The sequence below is a fragment of the Helianthus annuus genome, chromosome 8 (assembly GCF_002127325.2).
Source record: "Helianthus annuus cultivar XRQ/B chromosome 8, HanXRQr2.0-SUNRISE, whole genome shotgun sequence".
Taxonomy (NCBI): domain Eukaryota; kingdom Viridiplantae; phylum Streptophyta; class Magnoliopsida; order Asterales; family Asteraceae; genus Helianthus; species Helianthus annuus.
The window spans coordinates 30,627,711-30,650,427 of NC_035440.2; the positions used below are offsets into that span (position 1 = coordinate 30,627,711).

Sequence of the window (22,717 nt, forward strand, 5' to 3'; positions counted from 1 at the left end):
GAGGATATCTTGTTGGTGTATTTAGAAAGGTAGAAATTAATTGATCTTCAAGTAGCTAAACCGAAGTGTTCAACATATTTTAGGGGAGATTAAATCAAGGGGTTTCGGGTGGGTTAAAAATAATCTTCTTGTAAATACATTAGATGGGAGGAATCGTGTAGATATCGTTTGTATATGTTGTACTAATTTGTTGCCCTTTGCACGTTTGGGTCGGGGTTTTGTTTTTGTTTGACATTTTGCCCTTTTGGGTCGGAGGTGTGTTTTAATGAAGTTTTTTTTTAAGTTCGATCTGTGGGCTTACTCAAAGAATTCACATATGTGACATGTAAAGTTAGATGTATTTGATTCGACAAGACTTATGGGACTACTAAATAGACTAACAACCAGTTAACTTATAACAAATATAACTTTTGATCTACTTTAAGGGTCCCACCAACAGTGTGGATCGTTAGATGTATATGACACGGAGTTGATCTGAATACTTACTTTGAAATTTAGTATGTCAATTTTAATGTTCAAGATTTGAGGTTACTTGTCAAAGTTGAATACAAGAGGGTTTAATGTTATTCTTATTCATTCAGCTTGTCGGATTTGAGGCTTTATTTTAATCCAAAAAGTGCCATCAAGTTGTAAGGAAGACAAAAATTTCAAAGAATCTGTGTATGGATATTAATTAAGCCATAATGTTAGTCCCTTATATCACCTTCTTCTTTCTTGTGCTAGGAACTTGTAGATGGCCATAGCTGTGCATCAAAACATCTCAGATGGCCAGACCATTGTTTCAGGAAACGCAAAGTTTGAGCTTGGTTTCTTTAGCCCGGGCACTTCCAAAAATCCTTACCTGGGGATATGGTTTAAAAACACATCATCTCAAACCGTTGCATGGGTTGCAAACCGCGAAACTCCACTTATAGACACCTCGGGTACAGTCAAACTGGACAGCCAAGGAAACCTGACTCTTGTTAATGGTAGCGGGAAAGTCATTTGGTCATCCAACTCCTCAGCATCTGCTACAGATATCAATCTTGTAGCACAACTCCTTGATACAGGCAATCTGGTAATCAGGAATGGAGATAAAACTAACAATGAAACTGTTATTTGGCAGAGTTTTGATTACCCTGGAGATACCTACTTACCAGGAATGAAGATCGGCAAGAACTTCATAACCGGAAGAGAAACATATTTGACATCATGGAGGAGTGCGGATGATCCTTCACCAGGTGAGTATACATTAAGGTTTTCAGCGGTTAAGGGTGAATATCAACAAGTATATATTATGAGAAGCTCTGCTATTAAAACAAGGATCGGGCCTTATAATGGCGTTTCATTTTCTGGCTGGCCTAACTTTAATCCTGATCCTGCTGATCCGAAGTATGTTAGTTATATGGTCGCGAATGAGAACGAGATGTATTTCGCTTATATTTCTAGTAGTAATAATACCACTTTCTTGCTGAGAACGTTAGTGACTCCTGGTGGTAAACTTGAGAACTTCCAGCTAAATTTACCAAACCCGGAATGGTTCCAGAGTAACACCTTACCAGTAGATTATTGTGACAACTACGAAGTATGTGGCCCATATGGGAGCTGTAATACTGCCACGTCTCCTTACTGTGGGTGCTTGAAAGGATTTGAACGAAAAAACTCAGATGAAACAAGTCCTGATGATAATACAAGTGTTTGTATATAACAACGAATGAAATAAACACAAACTAACCTTGATTTCTGAATACAAATCGTGAATATGTACAAGTGAATGAATGTTTTTTACAATAGAAATCCTAACCCTATTTATACTTATCGAAGAGGTGCGAATCCAATAGACGTGTCTCTTCGCGAATAATCATGTCTTTTGATTTTGTGGCTGTGATTGAAGATGAAAGGTTGCGTCTCTCCTTGAAGGTCACGTCCCTTTTTCTTGTTTCCTGTTGCCGCCAAACTTGAAGGGTTACGTCCCTTGGATGTGTCGATCCAAACAAGTAGAGGTTATTAACTTTCGTTTTGTCGCATCTAGTCCCCGCACTTCTATCACTAATCTAATTCTAATAAAACTAACTATTAACTAATTACATAATAAACCCTAATACTTATAGGATGTGAAGAGATTATGATTTCATTCACCCCCCTAATCTCGAACATCCTTAAGTTGCACCTTCTTTCTCCATATCTTGCTTGCCATCGTGTGCTTGTTGAAGTAGATCATTGCAGTCTTCTTTGATTGCCATTAGGAGAGTTGGTTCCTCGTCTTCCTGTACCAGATTTGTTTCTTCTCCTCTTTGATTTGATTCAGGACAATCTGAGGCATAATGACCAAACTTTTGGCAATTGTAGCATTTTATCTTGCTTAAATCCTTCCCGAACTTCCTTTGGTTGCTTCTACTCTTGTAAGCATCATGTGATGAATCTTCATCATCATCTTCTTGTTTGAACTTTCCATCATGCCATTTGTCTTGCGATGAGTTGAACCTTCCCTGTCTATTCTTCCCAAAACGCCTTCCACGACCATAGTTCTTGTCGCGTCGCGTATACATAAGTTTCTCTTGATTATATACCGGGTTTTCATCCATCAAACCGGTCCTTTCTTCATAGGCTTTCAACCTTCCAATTGTCTCATCTAGCGTCGTTGTTTCTAAATCAGCGAATTGTTCAACGGTTGCAACAATTTGAACGAACCTTTTTGGTACAGAACTCAGAAGTTTCCGTACTAAAGTTAGTTGATCAAAAGTTGATCCAAGACCACTTGCCCTCGTGACAATGCTATTTAGCCTTGCAGTGAACGAATCGATAGTGTCTTCCTCTTTCATCTTTAACATCTCAAACTCTGTTTTGAGCGTTTGAAGACGTGCCTTTTGCACTCGATCTGCACCGACGTGTCGAGTCTTTAATGCATCCCAAATTTCTTTTGCACTCTTGCAACTTGCAACTTGTATTATCATATCTTCCGGTAGTTCTTGAAACAAATAAGCGGTCGCCATCATATCCTTCTTTTCATCCGCTTGCGTATTTTCTTTTGGTTCTATCATTTCCCATAAACCGTTTGCCCTCAAAATGGTTTTTATACGGATTGCCCATACCGTATAATTTGTAGACTTTAAAATAGGACACTGAAACTGGGAGAACGAACTACCATCTTTAATTACTACCGCGTTTGACGGAGAGGCTCCTCCTGAATCCGCCATAATTTCTTTTCCAACAATTTTCACTTTCTAAACTTTGGTTTTCTCCTAAAACCGAAGTCTATGATTCCAAAAATTCACACTAACTTTCTAACGTGGAATCAAACCAATTTCTAAACCTTATATAAATTCCAGAAAAAACAGAACGTAGAACCTGGAATTTGCGAACCGACCGACTTCTCTTATCGTGATTCTCCGCACGGTTTTCTGACTTTTCTTAACAACCCTCTTGGCTGCGTTTTTTTTCTTTCTGCTTGATTCGCGACTCTCTAAACAAAATCAGCCCCAAACCCGCTTGATTTGTGACTAAACTTTTCAACCGAACACTCTCTTGATGCTTTGATATCACAAAACTTCTCAGATTTTGTGTCTTAAACAACCCAAACTTCTGCGATTGCTTCTTCAAACCGGAATACAAATTTCTCAGATTTGCTTCCGTCTTCTTAACCCGAATCGTAGCCTCTTGCCGTGATTTGAATTAACAAAAAAAAAAACTCAGAATCTGAACACCCTCAGTGATGATCAGATAAAAATCGAACACCCTCCTGATGAACGATTAACGAACGAACAACAATCGTACCCGCTTGATGCGATTGGTGTTAAAACTTAACAAAAAAACAACCTAATCGACGCCTCCTGCGTGATCAGAATTGTTAGGGGAATTCAACCACCCGCCTGATGATTGTTTTTCGAAACGAATTTGAGCCCTAGGCTCTGATACCACTGTTGCCCAGAATCTTCTTGACAAACAATGAATATAACAACGAATGAAATAAACACAAACTAACCTTGATTTCTGAATACAAATCGTGAATATGTACAAGTGAATGAATGTTTTTTACAATAGAAATCCTAACCCTATTTATACTTATCGAAGAGGTGCGAATCCAATAGACGTGTCTCTTCGCGAATAATCATGTCTTTTGATTTTGTGGCTGTGATTGAAGATGAAAGGTTGCGTCTCTCCTTGAAGGTCACGTCCCTTTTTCTTGTTTCCTGTTGCCGCCAAACTTGAAGGGTTACGTCCCTTGGATGTGTCGATCCAAACAAGTAGAGGTTATTAACTTTCGTTTTGTCGCATCTAGTCCCCGCACTTCTATCACTAATCTAATTCTAATAAAACTAACTATTAACTAATTACATAATAAACCCTAATACTTATAGGATGTGAAGAGATTATGATTTCAGAGAGGGATTTCTAAAGTTTCCAAGCATGAAATTACCAGACACGGAGAATGCTGTCTTTAGTCGCAACATGAGCCTACTAGATTGTGAGACAGCTTGCAAGAATAATTGCTCGTGCACCGCCTATGCAAATCCCAACATCACTCCCGGTGAAGTTGGGTGCTTGCTATGGTTTGGGGGTTTGATTGATATCCGAGTGTACCCACAGTACGGGCAAGATCTGTATGTTAGACTTGCGGCTTCAGAATTATCAGGTAAGCCAATATCATTACCAAATTAGTGCATTTCATGTTTCATGTTTGTTTATGTCAGCAACTTGATGGTATATTATTTCCTTGAACCTTGTAAAATCTGCTAGACCTCCATTCCAACTTCAACAGAAAGAAACGAGTAGTTTTGGTAGTGACTTTGTCAATATCAGTTGCGTTGACTTTTTCGGGCCTCATATTGGCACTCTACATTAGGAGAAAATGGAAGAAGAGATCAGATGCTGAGGGAGAAGGCAAGTGATATCGATGTGAATTGCCATTTGTATTTATATGCTATACATATAAGTTTATGATCAATAATGTTTGAAAATAAAATCCGTTCCTTTGTCATATTTTTAAAGGTAGCAGGAACAAGATGGGAAGTGCAGAGGTTCCGTTGTTTAGCTTATCTAAAATTTCTAGGGCTACCAGTGACTTTTCTGTCGACAACAAGCTGGGAGAAGGCGGGTTTGGACCAGTTTACAAGGTAAATGAATGATATGAATTAGATGTTCAAATCTTAGTAAGTACATATTAAACAACTTTGGATTTAGATTCAACACATGTTTGTACTATTAATAATGGCGATCTTGGTCCATCAGGGTGTGCTAGAAGAAGGGCTAGAGATTGCTGTGAAGCGGTTATCAAAGTCCTCTTGACAGGGGCTGGATGAATTTGAGAATGAAGTTATTTGCATTGCTAAACTTCAGCATCGGAGTCTTGTGAAGCTCTTAGGATACTGCATTCAAGGCGATGAGAAAATGTTAATTTATGAATACATGCCCAACAAAAGCCTCGATAGTTTTTTATTTGGTTGGGCTCTCTTAAATTCCAAAAAGTGCAGATTTATTAATAATACAAATTATGGAATACTATATATACTTATAAACTATGTTGTTGCATATTGAGCAGATGAATCAAGGAAGTGGTTACTTGATTGGCCACAACGTTTCCACATAATTCATGGGATTGCTCGAGGTCTTCTTTATCTCCATCAAGATTCCCGGCTTACAGTCATACATAGGGACCTAAAAGCAGGGAATATTTTACTTGATCATCAGATGCGTCCAAAAATATCAGACTTTGGTTTGGCCAGAATGTTTCAGGAAGACAAGAGTGAAGCGAATACAAAGAGAGTCGTGGGAACTTTGTAAGAATCCCTAAAGCTTGTTTCGTATTGTCTCATACACTTTTATATTTTTAACGTCTTGTTTGTGTTGATTCAGGGGCTACATATCTCCAGAGTATGCTGCGAATGGTCTTTTCTCGGTGAAGTCAGACATTTTCAGCTTTGGGGTTTTAGTGTTGGAAATTGTGAGCGGGAAGAAAAATAGAGGTTTTATTCATGAAGAACATGATGATAACCTTCTTGGACATGTAAGGGGCTGTTTGTTTACCTCTTAATCTCTTAATGAGGCTCTTAATGGTTCAGACCTCTTACTGGTTCAACACTTAATGGTTCAGATTGTTTGTTTCACGAGCGATGTCTGAATGGTTTAGACATTTGCCTCTGAATGGTTAAGATTTATACATAATTTGAATGGTTAAGACCTCTAATCTGAATTGGTCAGACATTTGCCTCTGAACGGTTAAGCATTATACAGGCTCTTAATGGTTCAGACCTCTTACTGGTTCAGCACTTAATGGTTCAAACCTCTTACTGGTTCAGCACTTAACCATTCAGATGTTGCCAAACAGCCCCTAAGTGTGTTAAAGATTATCATCCATTGATGAAAATATACTCTACACCTATTTAGAATATATATAGATATATAAGTGTGAGTTCAATCAAGAACCTTTGAAATTTGAATAGTGAGGAACCAAATGGACCTTTTTGAGCTTTTAATAATGGAGGGAACAAAAGGAACCAACATAATTGAGGGAGATCACAATCATCCATTAAAATATGATCCAAGGGTTAAAAAGTGGTTTCTATTTATTTAACAATTCTTATTTGAACCTCCCTCCATATATATGTGTGATAATGAGCTTATATTTGCTTATATGTGATGAAGCATCATAAATACCATATGAATAGTGAAGCTCTAATACATCCATGGTGATCTTCTGATATAAATTAACTTCTGTTTTTTTTTTTTTGGGTTCATATAGGCTTGGAGACTTCACAAAGAAGGCAAGTCTCTCGATCTGATTGATGAATGTTTAGGCTCGTCCTATTCTGCTTGTGAAGTGTTGCGATCAGTACATGTTGGCTTATTGTGCGTGCAACAACCAGTAGAAGATAGACCTAACACGCGGACTGTGGTTGGGATGTTGGATGGTGAAGGGTCACTTCCTTCTCCCAAAAAACCTGCTTTCTTTTTTCATCAAAGTGAAACCAGCTCCACCTCAGCTCTTCCTTTATTGTCACCATCATCGGTTAATAGAGTAACATTAAGTCAAGTTGATGGTAGATAATAAAAAGAAGTGTTTTAGTTATGTATCAGGTCATCTTTAGATGCCTAAATCAGTTATATGTATAAATAATGTGATATTATCCGGATCAATGTGTATTTATATATCAATTCATATCAATTACCTAAATGTGTGTTTGTATGTGTATTTCTTTTTTGAGGAATTTACGAAAATGGCCAAGAATAAAGTTGACTTACCAAAATAGCCAGCTCATGCGTCGTTGGAACGGGGCATCACCCCTCTTATGCGTCCTTAATTCTTTAAATGGATGCGTGTATGGATGAAGCAGCAAGTACGAAAATGGGACGCATGGGATGAGTCACGGACGCATGGGATGAGTCACGGACGCATGTGATGAGTCGGCGAGGCATGGGATGAGTCACAGACACATGTGATGATCGATGGGATGAGTCACGGACGCATGGGATGCCTCAAACAGACGCATGGGATGATGGGATGAGTCACGGACGCATGGGATGACTCAAATCTCCTAAAAGTAAATTTTATGAATCACGGACGCATGGGATGAGTCACGGACGCATGAGACGCATGATGTCATTAAGACACGTGTCACTTCTACATTGGCGGACGCATGAATGAGCCCTGCAGACGCATAAGCTCTCTCGCAGTGATGCCCTGCTCCACGGACGCATGAGTTGACCATTTTGGTAAGTCAAACTTATTCTTGGCTATTTTCGTAAATTTGTTTTCTTTTTTTTTTCTTTAAATTTAGCATTTGAAGTCAAGCTATGTATCTCATTAGTTGTACGTTATTTGGATCACTGTGTTTGTTTGTATGTATATTTTTTTCAAATGCTAGATTTTTAATTTTAACACACTCAATATCAATAGTAGACATAGACAATTAGTTATGCCAGAGTTGATTAAACTAAGATATTCTAATTTCAGAGTTTATTAAAAGTACTAATGTGATGCTTAGTTAGGCTCAGCATCCTTTTGACATTGAGAATAAAAATACAACGTGTTTGCTTTGTATCATCAATGGGTGAAACCTTAGCATGATTAGAATAACGTAACCGGAAAATTACCCAAAAATAATATGAATGGTAACTCGGACCTGATTTCGTAAGTAAACTGTCACTTATAACAAAATACTAAGACTATGCATTGTGGATTAACAGAGGGGCGCCATATCACCCATTAATGGGCACAACACCGCGTCCATCCGTTAATGAGTTTAGTTAATGGAGAGATTGTGAATGCATTGGCGTTCTGAATAGGAAGAAGGTGGGGCCTTGTCTTTTCCAACCAATCCCATGCCTTTCTTTCTTTTTTACTTTTTCTTTTTAATTTTGATTTAGTATTGGTATTGGGTGTTTAGTTAATCTGCAACACAGTGTTAACGGGTATTTAGTTAATGGTCAAGTTCTTATGTGGCAGTGATGTGGCAATAAGTTTAGTTCCCCGAAATTCCGAACCTCCTCATATTAAGCACTGTTGGTTCAGGCCCCAAATAACACACAGTAAACACACACAAGAAAACACACACTCACGAAACTCTTTCTGTATTGTTAAACTTTAACAAAGAAACAAAACTGAGGTACAAAAAGCTACTGCAAACTACACCTATTCAGTGGCGAAGCTTGACAATGAAGACGGGGGTCGAAAACGTATATACCAAAAAATTTCTATAGAACCCGGGGGTCGAAAACGTATATACCCAAAAATTTCTATACGAAAACTACATATATAACACTACCGAGCGAAAAGTTCGGGGGTCGGGCTCTCCCGGCCCCTCTTAAGCTGTGCCCCTGCACCTATTTATAGTGATAAAACAAAACCCACATGCTTAAAATACCAAGTCTTCTTCTCCTTTTAATCAGTGTTGATACACTCTCTACTTTCAAGACGTGAAGACTTTGAAGATCCTCCGACATTGAAGACTTGAAAGGCCATCAGAGTCTTGAAGACATGAAGATCAAAGATGATCAAGATCGAGACAAATCTGCAACCATCGAAGATCGAGACAAAGCTACAGCCAAGGGGGAGTTTGTTGGTGCACTTGTGTCTGTACTTTGTCTGTATTCGGTCACGATGTAAACGATATCCTTGTCAGTCCTGTAAGTTGACCAAGTCAACCGTCCTCCTGGTTTGACTTGGACCAACAGTTAGGAATATGTTTGTAAAGTGTCTGAGTCGAAAGATGGGCCATCGAAGGATTATGTCTATCCTTCGATGAGCTCGAAAGATGTCCAACGAAGGATACTGTTGAACCTCGAAGGATATACCATCCTTCGAGGTAAATATTGATCATTCGAGGGCTTTGTGATCGACAGATGATCTTTCGGTCATTCTGAATGATCCTTCGACCAGACCTGCTGTGTATGGGTATAAATACCCATGCAGTGTATGTTTAAGACAGACTTGTAAGATGCACACAGAAAGATAGAGAGACACTTGAGAGCATTCTGTCCGAAACACACACACACACACACTTTGAGAGTTTGCAAAACACATTTGTGAACATTGAGCTTGTAACCGGAACCTTTCATTCGTATTAATACAAGTGGTGTTAATCGGTGAACCTTGTGTGTTTGTGTTTGTGCTTGTTTCATCCCGGTTTGCTCACTAGCTTGGATTCCGCACTTGCTAGTGGGTTAGTATAACAAGGTTAAGGTTCGTCATCCTCCGAGAGGGACCTACAATCAGCAGATTTCAACGTTCACATTAACCTCCACTTTTCAACTCTCTTCCAAAAACTCGGTCAAAACTCACGTTCCTAACTGACTTGGGTAACCCGTTTTCATGTTGACCCGAATCGACTTCTGACCCGCTACTCATTGGACCCGAGATTACACCCAACAAGCACACATAAAATTGAGTGAATCATGTCACATACTATTATTTTAGTTCTTTACCTTACTTTTGTTGTAATGAGCCCCATAGAGTTAATGAGATACATCCCCTTGACTTGAACCACTTTTGACAAGCGATGCTAGATTTGAGAATACAAAAGAAAGTAAAAAATACACATACAAACACACATTTATGTTGACAAAACTAGTAAGTACACACTGATCCAAATAATATTCCATTCTTTACATATAATCAATTTAGGCATCTAAAATTGGCTTAGAACATGACACAAATATTTCTTTTCACCATCTACCATCTACTTGACTCAATGTTATTCCATTAACAGATGATGATAGTAAAGGAAGAACGGAGCTCGAGTTGATTTCACTATCTTGAATAAAGAAAGCTGGTTTTTTGGGAGAAGGAAGTGAGCCTTCACCACGCAACATCGCAACCACAGTCTGCGTGTCAGGTCTATCTTCTACTCGTTGTTGCACACACAATAGGCCAACTTGTACTGATCGCAACACTTCAGAAGAAGAGGACCCGCTTAAACATTCATCACTTAGATCGAGAGACCTGCCATCTGTGTAAAGTCTCCATGCCTATATGAATCCAGTTAAAATAAATAAACTCAGTTAGTTCATATCAGAAGGGACACCTAAAATCATACAGATTAGGCGAACATATATGCACATATAGGCTCATTGTCACATACATACATGGACTGAGGTTAAAATAAGAACCGTTGAATATCAGGAATCAAAGAAACCACTTTTTAGCCTTTGATCATGGAGTGGACAAAAAGCAGGGGTCAATTGCCAACCATGGAGCGAAACAGACATAATAGAGTGAGACCTAAGTTAATGATAAAGGGTAAAAAAGTAGTTTTTTTTTGTTCCTCGTTATCTAATTGTAACTCACACTAAAATACATGCATCAATGGAAAGTTATATCCAAAAGACTTACGTGTCCAAGAAGGTTATCATCATGGTCTTCATCAACAAATCCTCTATTTTTCTTCCCGCTCACTATTTCTAGTACTAAAACGCCAAAGCTAAATATATCTGACTTAACGGAGTAGAGACCGTCCACTGCGTACTCTGGAGATATGTAGCCCCTGAATCAACACACAAACAAATATAAATGTATATAAAAATGTTCCTAACAATACGAATCGATTTCAGGGATTCTTACAAAGTTCCAACGATTCTCTTTGTATTTGCTTCACTCTCGTCTTCTTTAAACATTCTGGCTAAGCCGAAATCTGATATCTTTGGACACATCAAATGATCAAGTAAAATGTTCCCTGCTTTTAAATCCCTATGTACAACTTTAAGCCGAGAATCTTGATGAAGATAAAGAAGTCCTCGAGCAATCCCATGGATTATGTGGAATCTTTGTTGCCAATCAAGTTTCAACTTCCTTGATTCATCTGCTCAATTTACAACAAGGTAATTTATATATTATTCCCTTGCAAATTTATGAAATCTTTATTTTTAGGATTGTAAGAGAGCCTAACCAAATAAAATACAGTCTAGGCTTTTGTTAGGCATGTATTCATAGATTAACATTTTCTCATCGTCTTGAATGCAATACCCTAGAAGCTTCACAAGATTCCGATGCTGAAGTTTGGCAATGCATATAACTTCATTCTCAAATTCATCAAGCCCTTGTCGAGAGGACTTTGATAGCCGTTTCACAGCAATCTCTTGTCCTTCTTTTAGCACACCCTGGTGGATCGAGATTGGCAAAGTTGTTTATAATGTACAAAAATGAACATCTGATTTATACCATTTACCTTGTAAACTGGTCCAAACCCGCCTTGCCCCAGCTTGTTGTTGATCGAAAAGTCATTGGTAGCCTTAGAAATTTCAGCTAAGCTAAACAACGGTACCTCTGCACTTCCCATATGCATGTTGATACCTTTGTAATCTTCATCAAGGGTCTCTGTAGGTCTACCTAGAAAATATGACAATGAGATAAAAATCATAAGGTATTAACTTATATATGTAGACAAAAGATCAAATACAAATACCCTTATCTTACAAACACACGAATAGGGTGAAATGGTAAAAAACGCGGTGGTTTTTTCGTAATTCTTTAATCGCAGATAAATTATCAAAATTACTCTACAAATGATCTTGTAGGGTAATTTTGATCTTGTAGGGGTAATTTTGTAAAATGTTCTTGTAGGGTAATTTTGATCTTCTAGGGTAATTTTGTAAAATGTTCTTGTAGGGTAATTTTGATCTTGTAGAGTAATTTTTAGAGTATCATAATTACTCAACAAATGATCTTGTATGGTAATTTTGATATTGTAACATAATTTTGATGTTGTAGGGTAATTTTGTAAAATGTTCTTGTAGGGTAGAAGATCAAAATTACCCAACAAGAACATTTTACAAATTACCCTACAACATCAAAATTACCCTACAAGATCATCTGTAGAGTAATTTTGATCATTACCCTACGAGCAAATAATTAAGAAAATGCCACCGTGTTTTTTTTTTCTTTTTCATGGTACATTTTGTACGATAAGACTGTTTGTACGTGAACTTAACTCTATATATGTACAAATAGCAATTCAGATCAATATCACTTGCCTGCTGTCTCTGCATCTGACTTCTTCTTCTGTTTTCTCCGTATGATGTAGAGTGCCAATATGAAGCCCACCAAAGTAACTAAAGCTGATATTGACAAAGTCACTACCATAACTAGTCGTTTCTTTCCATCGAAGCTGGAATGGAGGTCTAGAAGATTTACATGGTTAACAGATTGAAACATGAAATGAATCAATTTGGTAACGTTATTGTTTTACCTGATAATTCTGAGGCGGCAAGTCTAACATAAAGATCTTGCCCGTTTTGTGGGTATACTCGGACATCAATCAAACCCCCAAACCATAGCAAGCACCCAACTCTACCTGTAGTGATGTTTGGATTTGCATAGGCGGTGCATGAACAGTTATTCTTGCAAGCTGCCTCACAATCTAGTTGGCTCATGTTGCTACTGAAGACAGCATTCTCCGTGTCTGGCAATTTCATGCTTGAAAACTTATGGAACCCCTCTCCAGGCCCACAATCCATGGCTATGCTCTGTTGACAAACATTTGTATTTTCTGAGGATTTTCGTTCAAATCCTTTCAAGCAGCCACAGTAAGGAGAAGTGTCTGTATTACAGCTCCCATACGGGCCACACACTCCATAGTTGTCACAATAATCTACTGGTAAGGTGAGACTCTGCATCCATTCTGTGTTTGGATAATTTAGCCACAAGATCTCAAGTTTACCACCGGTAGTTACTATCGTTCTTGACAAGAGTGTCGTGGTATTTTTTATAGAATAAGTAGCGAAATACATCTCGTTCTGATTCACAACCATATGACTAGCGAATGGCGGATCAGCAGTCTCAGGAGTAATGAGTGGCCGGCCAGAAAATGATATGCCATTATATGGCCCGATCCTTGCTTCAATAGCAGAGCTTCTTGATCTAATATATAATTGTGGATATCTACCATAAACCATTGAAAACCTTAATGTATACTCACCTGGTGAAGGATCATCTGCACTCCTCCATGATGTCAAATATGTTTCTCTTCCGGTTATAAAGTTCTTGCCCAACTTCATTCCTTCAATGAAGGTATCTCCAGGGTAATCAAAACTCTGCCAAACAAAACTTTCATTATTGGCTTCGTTTTCATTTTTAACTACTAAATTGCCCGTATCAATGAGTTGTGCTACGAGGTTAATACTTGTGCTAGATGCTGATGAGTTGGAAGACCAAATGACTTTCCCGCTACCATCAACAAGAGACAGGTTCCCTTTGTTGTCTAGTTTGACCACACCCGAGTTATCTATAAGTGGAGTTTCGCGGTTCGCAACCCATACAGCTGTTTGCGAAGATGTGTTCTTAAACCATATACCAAGGTATCGATTTTTGGAGTTGCCTGGGCTAAATAAGCCTAGCTCAAATTTTGAGTTCCCTGAAACAATGGTCTGACCATCTGAGATGTTTTGATTCACAGCTATAGTGTCTGATAATGATCTAGAAGTTCCTAGCATTAGAAAGAAGAAGGTGATACAAGGGAGTAACATTCTGGTTCGAATCTTCAAAATTGGGTCCTTCCAAGAATGGACTTTTCTTGGCCAGTTAATGAGAAATAAACCGATAGCTTACAATGCAACAAACCCATACACAAGGAATCGCCCAGAGCTAAACGCGTATACAAGGAATGACCATGGACTAAACCGTCATATATGGGAATCAATCACCGTGGGTTAAATGGCCGTGTAGAAGGAATCACCATGGTTTAAACGCTCGTATACAGGTGAAAAGACTAATGTGACTGGGGAGGCAGTGTACATCCAATACAAACCACGTTTACGTGTTCGTTTTTAGCATGACCGTTAAAATAAATATCATGTATGAACTCAAATGGGATATTTTTGACATATGTGATGTGAGCAATGATCTATATGAGAAGAGCCGACAGATATGACCAATAACTCTTCAACATAATACGAACCAAATTCTAACAATTTGAATCACATATTTTTGTGGTTTGAATGTTGCCAACGGGCTATTTCCTAAAATGGGTTAAAACATTAAGCTTTTGCTGTGGAAGAATCCTCACTAAGGACATGCTCTCATGCATGTCTCCAATTAAACGAAGTTCTATAGGTATTTAGGTTTTTTTTTTAATTTTATTTCCTATTGTTACATACGTGTAATACTAATTTTTTATTTATTATTTCAATTTTTTATTTTAAAAATGTAGATTTACAGCAAAAAAAAAAAAAAAGTTAAATTATTCTTAAGTGTTTTTTAAGCTTTTTTAGGAGTTTTTTAGTTTTTTTTCATTTAAATGAGTTTTCTATGATCCATCACCCCCCCCCCCCCCTCTTTTACATATATACTTTTATGTTTTTAAAATCTATACAATATATAATATTATAGTAAATAACATACATATCATCATTATTATAAAACTATTGTATAAATATATTATAATATGAAAAAAATACACGTTGACACTTGTGATTTCTGCCAAATTTCAATGTTGGGTACTAATAGTTTTTTGTTGCAACATTAGGTATTAACTTTCTAATTTGTCACAATGTTGAGTAATAAGGCCAAACCTTATTAACTTTTTTTTGTTAAGTCTTAATTAAATGACTAAAATGCCCTTTAATACATAGAGAGTTTATTTTTAATTAATTATATTTGACTCAAATAACTTAAAGTTTTATTATATTTATGTTTATATTTTTTATATTTTTCTGTTTTATTTATAATTTTTATATAATTATATGGATTTAAAGTTTATTATTTATAAACTTTGAGTTTATATATAATATTATTTAGATTAAGTTAAAAAGTTTATTTTACTAGCATATGATTATATATAAACTCAAAGTTTATAAATAATAAACTTCATATCCATTTAATTTTATAAAAAATATAAATAAAACAGAAAAATATATAAATATAAATATAAATATAAATATAAATATAAATATAAATATAAATAAAACTTTAAATTATTTTAGCCAAATATAATTAATTAAAAAATAGACTCTCTAGATATTAAATGACATTTTAGGCATTTTAGTAAGATTTAAGAAAAAAGTTAAAAGGTTTGGCATTAGTACTCAATATTATGACAAGATTTGGCTTTATTACTCAATTGTAACAAATTAGAACATTAATACCTAATTTTGCAACAAAAAACTATTAGTACCTGACATAGAAATTTGGTAAAAACCACAAGGACCAACGGTGTAAATTTTTTTTATAATATTAATTTGCAAAAGTAATTTTGTATTTTGTAGTATCTAAATATACATAATGTCAACAAACTAAACATTTCCAAAGAAAAAATTATTTTTAAAGTAATTTAGCTACTAAAATGAAACATTACTAAACACTAGTTAAAGGAAATATAAAATAAAACTTAAAAGTTTTTTGGTATATTGCTTGGGTTAAACACTTATATAGTTTAGGGTAATTAGGTCGGGTATCACCTAATCTTATACCCACGAAGTGTATTTTTTTTCCAATCCGTCGAGTATCGGGTACCTGTCCCGGATGACCAGGTTTTGGGTATGCTCATTGTTCTCGAGTTTTTTTTTTTGCCATCCATATACACGGTACAACTATGGTACAAACGGCACTTCTTTGCTCATTAGATTTAAGATATTTTATGTGCATTCGGCGGTTGATAGATTGTGAACATACAATAATATGTAACAATTTCATCACATATTATTGTTTTTCTATTCAAATATGCCTAAAAGTGACACTTTTATTATCACGATCCATGTATACAAGAACAAATGGATTCACACATTTGATTAACATTACTTCCCAAGTGAAACTGATTCTCTACACTTTAATCATACATGTCTCCCCATGAATTGAATTTCCTTTTACCAATGAAAGATGCTCAAATTAGCAAAGCTACTATGTATCTTTGGTATCTTCAATATCATTATCATTGTTAGACCATCCGTAGTGGGGTTTTTGGCGTTTTTTTTTTTTTTTCCAAAATAACGCCTAAAAACGCCTCTAGACTGCCCCCGGGCGTTTTTTCAAAAAAAAAAAAAATGCTTTTGGCGTTCTTTTTTCCACGCCTTGCTTCAATGGTTTTGGCCAATCACCGGTATTTGATGGTTTTTGTCCAATAACATTTTTTGGTAGTTTTTTTTTTATTTAATTCTATTACAGTCCTTTTAACATAATGTCCCAGAATGTCCACATCCTCACTACACGCATTTATAATTGAAAAAACGTCGCATAATGTCCCATTACTGACTGAACTGACACATTACACAAAACACTCAAAGATAGAGACATTATTCATATGTCCCACTACACATGGTTTTTAACACTAACCAGATCCAACACACTCTTGGTCACATTAAAATTGCCTTCCTTTTTAATTATATGAGCAGCCATGAAACAAAGCCTATTCCCACGGCCTGGTATGGCCTTTTCGAGTAGGCAACATTCCCAAGAAAACACAAAAAAGAAGAGAAAGCTCTGGGGAAAATTTTACGGACATATTCTCAAAGTGAAATTTACATACTTTAAATTTACAATATTTGTCTGCAGAGAGGTGTGTATCTTATGTTTTAGGAGGTTTTAAAAAAAAATGATTTTTCACTTTTAATTTAAAACTATTTGTTTTTTTACTTATAACACCAAAACTTTCATATTTTGCAATTTAACTGCACAACTATTTTACTTTCAACTTTGTTCCCTTATACTTTTCATCTTACGCAAATTTTTTGTTTTACATCCTGTTCTAAATTTGGCGAGTTAACACGGTTCAACGTTTTTACGTCGTCTATTTTTCCCATTTGACAAGTTCGTATCAACGCACGGATCCTAGATTAACTTAGTTATTCTTTTCTATATTTTACATTTCAATGTAAATTATTCGCATTAACACGCCGAAATTCAGTGTTGGTGCCCCCTTGCAACCGGAGGAGGGGGCTTAATACTAGTTATAATGAATTTAAATATGCCTGGAACCATGACTATCTCTACCCACGTTCCTTATATCAAGGAAAAACATGCAACACTACCTATAACATGGACTAACAACCCAAACATGCAACTAGGGCTGTTCATTTTTATCCAAAACCCGAAACCCGACCCGAATTCAAAGACACCCGAACCCGAATTAGCGAATACCCAAAAAACCCGAACCCGAGAAACCCGAACCCAACCAACCCGAACTTTAAATGGTTCGGTTATCGGGTCACTTTTTCCAGGCCAAAAACCCGAACAACCCGACCCGAAAAACCCGAAACACGAAACCCGAAAAAACCCGAACATTTATTGTTTTTTTCTTATAAAAATGTTTAGATTTGGAGTGTTTAATAGACGGAACACTAAGTTTTGGGACTTTTAAATATTAAAATAGCATATTGTCAACTAATCTTGAAACTTTAATGATATTTTTAAAGTAACAATATGAATTTTGATGATATTTTGTTAAAAAAAACATTTATTTTCATTTTACAACTAAATCCGAAAGCCGAATAACCCGACCCGAACTAACCCGAACCCGAATAACACAAACCCGACTAACTCGAACTTTAAAATGGGTTGGTTATCGGGTCAATTTTTTCCAGAGAAAAACCCGAACAACCCGACCCGAAAAACCCGAAACCCGAAGAAAAAACCCGATGAACACCCCTACATGCAACCTATCTAGAACATGTAGTAACAAACAAAATAGGGAAAATTACCAAAATGTTGGTTGACCAAGAGTGTTTTCAAATTTGTCACCCTCCTGCGTCCTTGGAAGGACTACTCAGCCTCGGAAGCGTCCGCCTTTCACGTTGAAGCGTCCGCCTTTCAGGTTGAAGCATCCGTTTCCTTTCAAGCGACACGTGTCCGATGTTGAAGCGTCCGCCTCCGGCGCTAACGCGTCCGTGAAGCTTCCGAAGCGTCGGCCAAAGACGCAGTTTTGTATCTTTGTCCCAATTTTTTTATAACTTATAAACATTTCTAACATGGGATCATGTGCATGCTCTTTATAAATACTATATGTATGTTAACGGAGCAAATTTTAAACGATATAAAACATGTTATTTTTTAGTTAAAATTTTTTATATTAAACACTAATTAAACATCAAAACATAACATAATAAAAAAAAACCAAACAACACATAATATTATATCTAAAACCATATCCTAATAGCCTCGCACTCCGAGACATGTTTGAAATCATGTCTCTCTTCATGACGGTAGTTGATGCGGGCCACCTCCTTCTGATCGTCCTCACCAAGGTCCGGCATTTCTGTCTCCAGTTTCTTGAAATATCGATCAAATCTCTCACATTCCAACCGTAGGACACGGAACCTGAAGGATAGTGCGTCAACGGTCCGGTTGTGGTCCGGACCACATAGTTGGGCGAAATTCTGTTGAGCATGGACCCAGAGCCCACCGTGTCCTGGACGTGGAGGATCGATCATGGCCTGCTCCCATACTTCGCACAGAGTAATGTCTTCAACGTCAGTCCAGGAGGTGGCCATTGTGGGTCGTTGACGGTGTCGGAGTTATAGTGAAATGGCTGATTTTGTTTGCAAAATTTTTTAAAATGGGGGGTGTTTTATAAGTGATAAGTGAACGGGTTATATAGTGGGGTAAATGTATGCAACGGTAAAAGTTAAACGACTTTTGAGTTTCCAATTTATTTTTCGTAAGCGCTGGGAAGCGTCGGTCAAGCCTCGGGGGAGCGTCGGTCAAGCCTTGGGAAACGTCGGCCAAGCCTCGGGAAGCGTCGGGTCAAGCCTCGGAAGCGTCTGCAAGCCTCGGCGTCGTCCAAGGCATCGGAAGCGTTGGCCAGGCCTCGGAAACGTACACATGGACGCATTAAAAAAATTATGGTTATTATGCGTCGGTGACTGACGCAATTTCGTAACGGAACGGACGCTTCAACGTGGCGGACACGTGTCGCTTGAAAGGAAACGGACACTTCAACGTGACAGGCGGACGCTTCAACATGAAAGGCGGACGCTTCCGAGGCTGAGTAGTCCTTCCAAGGACGCCGGAGGGTGACAAATTTGAAAACACTCTTGGTCAATCAACATTTTGGTAATTTTCCAAACAAAATAACATGTGCATATATAAAAGACTAATTCAGCCCAACATGGTAGCATTCCTTCTCACGACTTTGTAATGGACCAGTCCGATAACTTAGAGGATTTCCTTGCAACTCTCTTGGGCCTATCCCATAGCGCACTATTGTCTTGGGCCTTATCAATTTCTCCCCCTTAACAATTAGCTTGTCCGCGAGCTTTAGATCAAAATATGGAAATATGATGACGATCTCATCATATAGCTTCCAAGTTGCTTCAGTTGGGTAAGTGTTTTACCATGCAACCAATATTTGTAGCTTTCCCAATACCTACTTGTGATATGGGATGGAAGATGTTGTAATGAAGCTTCTTCTGGCAAGAAAGGTAACATAATTGGATTTGGTTTCCCTTTAGCCCCCTTTAGTAATGAAACTTGAAACACCTGGTGTATTTTCGATCCAAGTGGAAGTTGTAGTCTATAAGTAGCCGTTTTGATGCGTTCAATGACTTAAGAAGGGCCATTAAATCTTTTTGATAGCTTCCTACTGCTTCTTTGTTTGGCCGAATGCTGCATGTGATCACGCGAACGTAGATACAAATGTTTAATTATCCTAAAGTTACATTAGATACAAATATAATTAAGTTTACAATCTAATACACTCCCCTAAAGTTGATTATATTTCTGAGAATGCATAAGAACACTACGATTAGCTTCATCCACCGCCTTTTCTACCTGCTTGAAATCAAATCGCCGTCGTTTCTGCAGCTTTTTCATCCCATGCCAGTCATTTCTAGCAAATAACGCGTAATGCTCTCCTTCTTCTTCCGGAATGCAGAGTTTGGGCTAAACTAAACCCACATTGGGTCTAGGGGGCGAATTAGGCCTGTCCAATTCGTAGCCCAAGAGTGTTTAACCTAGCCCAAGTTGTAAACCTTGTGTTATATAAACAAGGTTAGTCTTTAGGGTTTAGGTTAATCAGCCAGAACAGATTTTAAGAGAGAGAATTTTCGTGAGAGCATAGCTTGGACGAAAATTGGTTGATTAGGGTTCTGATCAAGAGGATTCCACACTCTTGATCGGATTGACAATTCTGTGAAGATCCATACAACTCAAGGGGACCTACAATTGGTATAAGAGCTTTAGGCTCTTGAAGGCTCGGTTCAGAATTGTTTGCTGCAGAAACATGGAGTTTTTAGAATTCTTGAGAATTAGGGTTTAAAATTTTCGAAATTTTGAAACCTGAAACTAGGGTTTCAATTTTTTTTTTAATTCTGATAATTTTCTGCGAATTTGTTGGTGTTTGATCAGTTTGTTCGTTTGATTTGGTTGATTTGCAGGTTTTCGGGACAGTATTTGGTTGTTTTTGAAGAATATTTGGCTGAAATTCGAAGACTGTTCTTCGTGTTCTTCATAAATTTTCGAAATATTTTGCTGTTTAGGTTGTTTGATTTTGCAGGATTGTGTTGGAGAGGAGATAAAATCTTCAGAATTTCAAAAAGATTGAATTTCCGTATTTACTGGCTGGCGAATTTAACAATTTCGCTGACTGGCCTAGCATAATTAACTGACTTGCGAATTTGGGACTTAATATCTCGGTCATCGGCGAAATTAAATCCAAAGGCGACTTTGGTAACCGTGTAATTGTCCACAGCGAAATTACCACGGTTTTCAGCGATTTTACCGGTCGTTGTAATAGCGAAATTGACCGGCGAACCTATCAGCATAATTACCAGCGAATTTAAGTTACCCAGCGAATTAAACAGCATAACCAGCGAAATTAATTGGATAACCACCGAAATTAGTAGCAAATTTAAAAAGGTGGAAGATTTTTTGGCAAGCGTAAGGAAAAATTAACGTTTTCGTGAATAGAAAGTGATCTGTAGCTCGGTTTTTGACATTATATATCACTGGATTCGTCTTTTCGAGACGATTCTAACGGTGTAATTTGGTAACCACTGTTTTTGGAGATATTTTGTACGGTTTTACCAGTCTGTTGCGTTTAAAATGTCGAACATGACGAATTTGAATGCACCTAAGATGATGAAGGTGGAGAATTATCTTGCATGGAAGGACAACTTCAAATCCTTCATTGAATCTCAGGATGCACGCATGTGGATCTGTATTGAAGATGGGTACACAAACCCAACTCACGATTTTGAGGGCAGACCACGTAGAACAGACTATGTAAACATGCAAGAGGATGATAAAAGGATGTATGAGGCTGAAAACAGATCATTAGCTGCTATCAAGTTGTCCTTACCTGATGGCATCAAGCATATCTTTAACAAGTACACAAATTCAAAGGATATGTGGGATGCATTACAAAAGAGATATCAGGGTGATGAGAATGCCACTCAGGCATTCATGGCAGTGATAGTGCCAGTTGATGAGGCTGAAAGTACTGTGAGTGATGCTGAATCTGAAGTGAAAAATGCTGAAGCAAAAGTGGATGCTGAAGTAGAGAAAGAAAGTGAAACTGAACAGGTTGGTGGAACTTTAGAAGTTCATGAGGAAGAGGTACAATCTAATTCTGTGTGTTTAAGATGTCGTGAACTACAGGGTGAGGTTGACAGGTTGTCAACACAAAATCAAAGTCTGGTAAGCGAGATGTCTAGCATTAAAGAGTCAAACTTTTTTGCTAAAAGAAATGAATCTCTATACTTGAAGAAGATAAAAGGTTATGAAAGTGAAATCGAAGCTTTAACATGCAAATTAAACGAAAAACTTCAAGTAATAGACTTAGCTCACGAAATGATGGCTGAGAAAACAAAAGAGATTTCTGAAAAATGCAAAGAGTTGTCAGATGCACAACTCAAAATTGTTGAACTTGAATAGAAATTAAGCCAATTTAGAGATTCGTCTTTTGTTATGAAACACATGATGGGTGGGTTAAAGAAGAGTAATGACAAGACTAGTTTGGGCTTCCAGGGCTTTAATGAAGTCCCACCTCCTCTTAGTCATGACTATTCTTTCCTGCCAGATGAAGATGAGCTAGCAGACTTTATGGCAACTGCACCAAGTAGTTTAGCATCAAGTCAAAGTGAGGGGTCTGAGAGTGATGATGCTAAGAAGAACAATAACATGGAACATTTGAAAAAGCAAAATTCACCTCCTAAGAGCAAAAATCAAACTTTTGTTAAAAAGATTAATTTTGTTCAAGGTGGTGATATGAAAAATGAAACCGCTGTTATTGAAAAAGAATCAAATGTAGAGTTTGCAAAAAATAAGAACATAGAAAAATCTGAAATTAAGCAAACTGAACAAAATTCTTCCAAGGCATCA

General features: G+C 37.2%; 1 protein-coding gene and 1 pseudogene across 2 annotated transcripts; one reads left to right on the plus strand and one right to left on the minus strand.

Moving 5' to 3' along the window:
- Positions 1–733: 733 nt before the first annotated feature.
- LOC110869802 lies at positions 734–7,027 on the plus strand (annotated as a pseudogene).
- A 2,982-nt stretch (positions 7,028–10,009) lies between these two features.
- Positions 10,010–14,282, minus strand: LOC110872525 (G-type lectin S-receptor-like serine/threonine-protein kinase At4g27290). 2 transcript variants are annotated; one of them, XM_035976610.1, is made up of 8 exons: positions 13,593–14,280; positions 12,660–13,503; positions 12,445–12,591; positions 11,640–11,800; positions 11,361–11,571; positions 11,036–11,273; positions 10,808–10,958; positions 10,010–10,443 (listed from the first exon to the last, which is right to left on the minus strand). In XM_035976610.1, exons 1-8 carry the CDS (start codon positions 13,641–13,643, stop codon positions 10,141–10,143), a joined length of 2,106 nt encoding a protein of 701 aa, XP_035832503.1. In that variant the 5' UTR covers positions 13,644–14,280; the 3' UTR covers positions 10,010–10,140. The 2 variants fall into 2 exon arrangements, with proteins under 2 accessions (XP_035832503.1, XP_021977027.1); XM_022121335.2 differs by having other exon boundaries at positions 12,660–14,282.
- Positions 14,283–22,717: the final 8,435 nt, after the last annotated feature.

Excerpts from the sequence above, each read along its gene's own strand:
- LOC110872525 (XM_022121335.2), bottom strand. The coding sequence starts at position 13,935 with ATGTTACTCCCTTGTATCACCTTCTTCTTTCTAATGCTAGGAACTTCT. Across the intron at positions 11,801-12,444 it reads GTCAGATGCAGAGACAGCAG|GTAGACCTACAGAGACCCTT; the intron begins GCAAGTGATATT and ends CATATTTTCTAG. Across the intron at positions 10,444-10,807 it reads ATGATAACCTTCTTGGACAC|GCATGGAGACTTTACACAGA; the intron begins GTAAGTCTTTTG and ends GGATTCATATAG.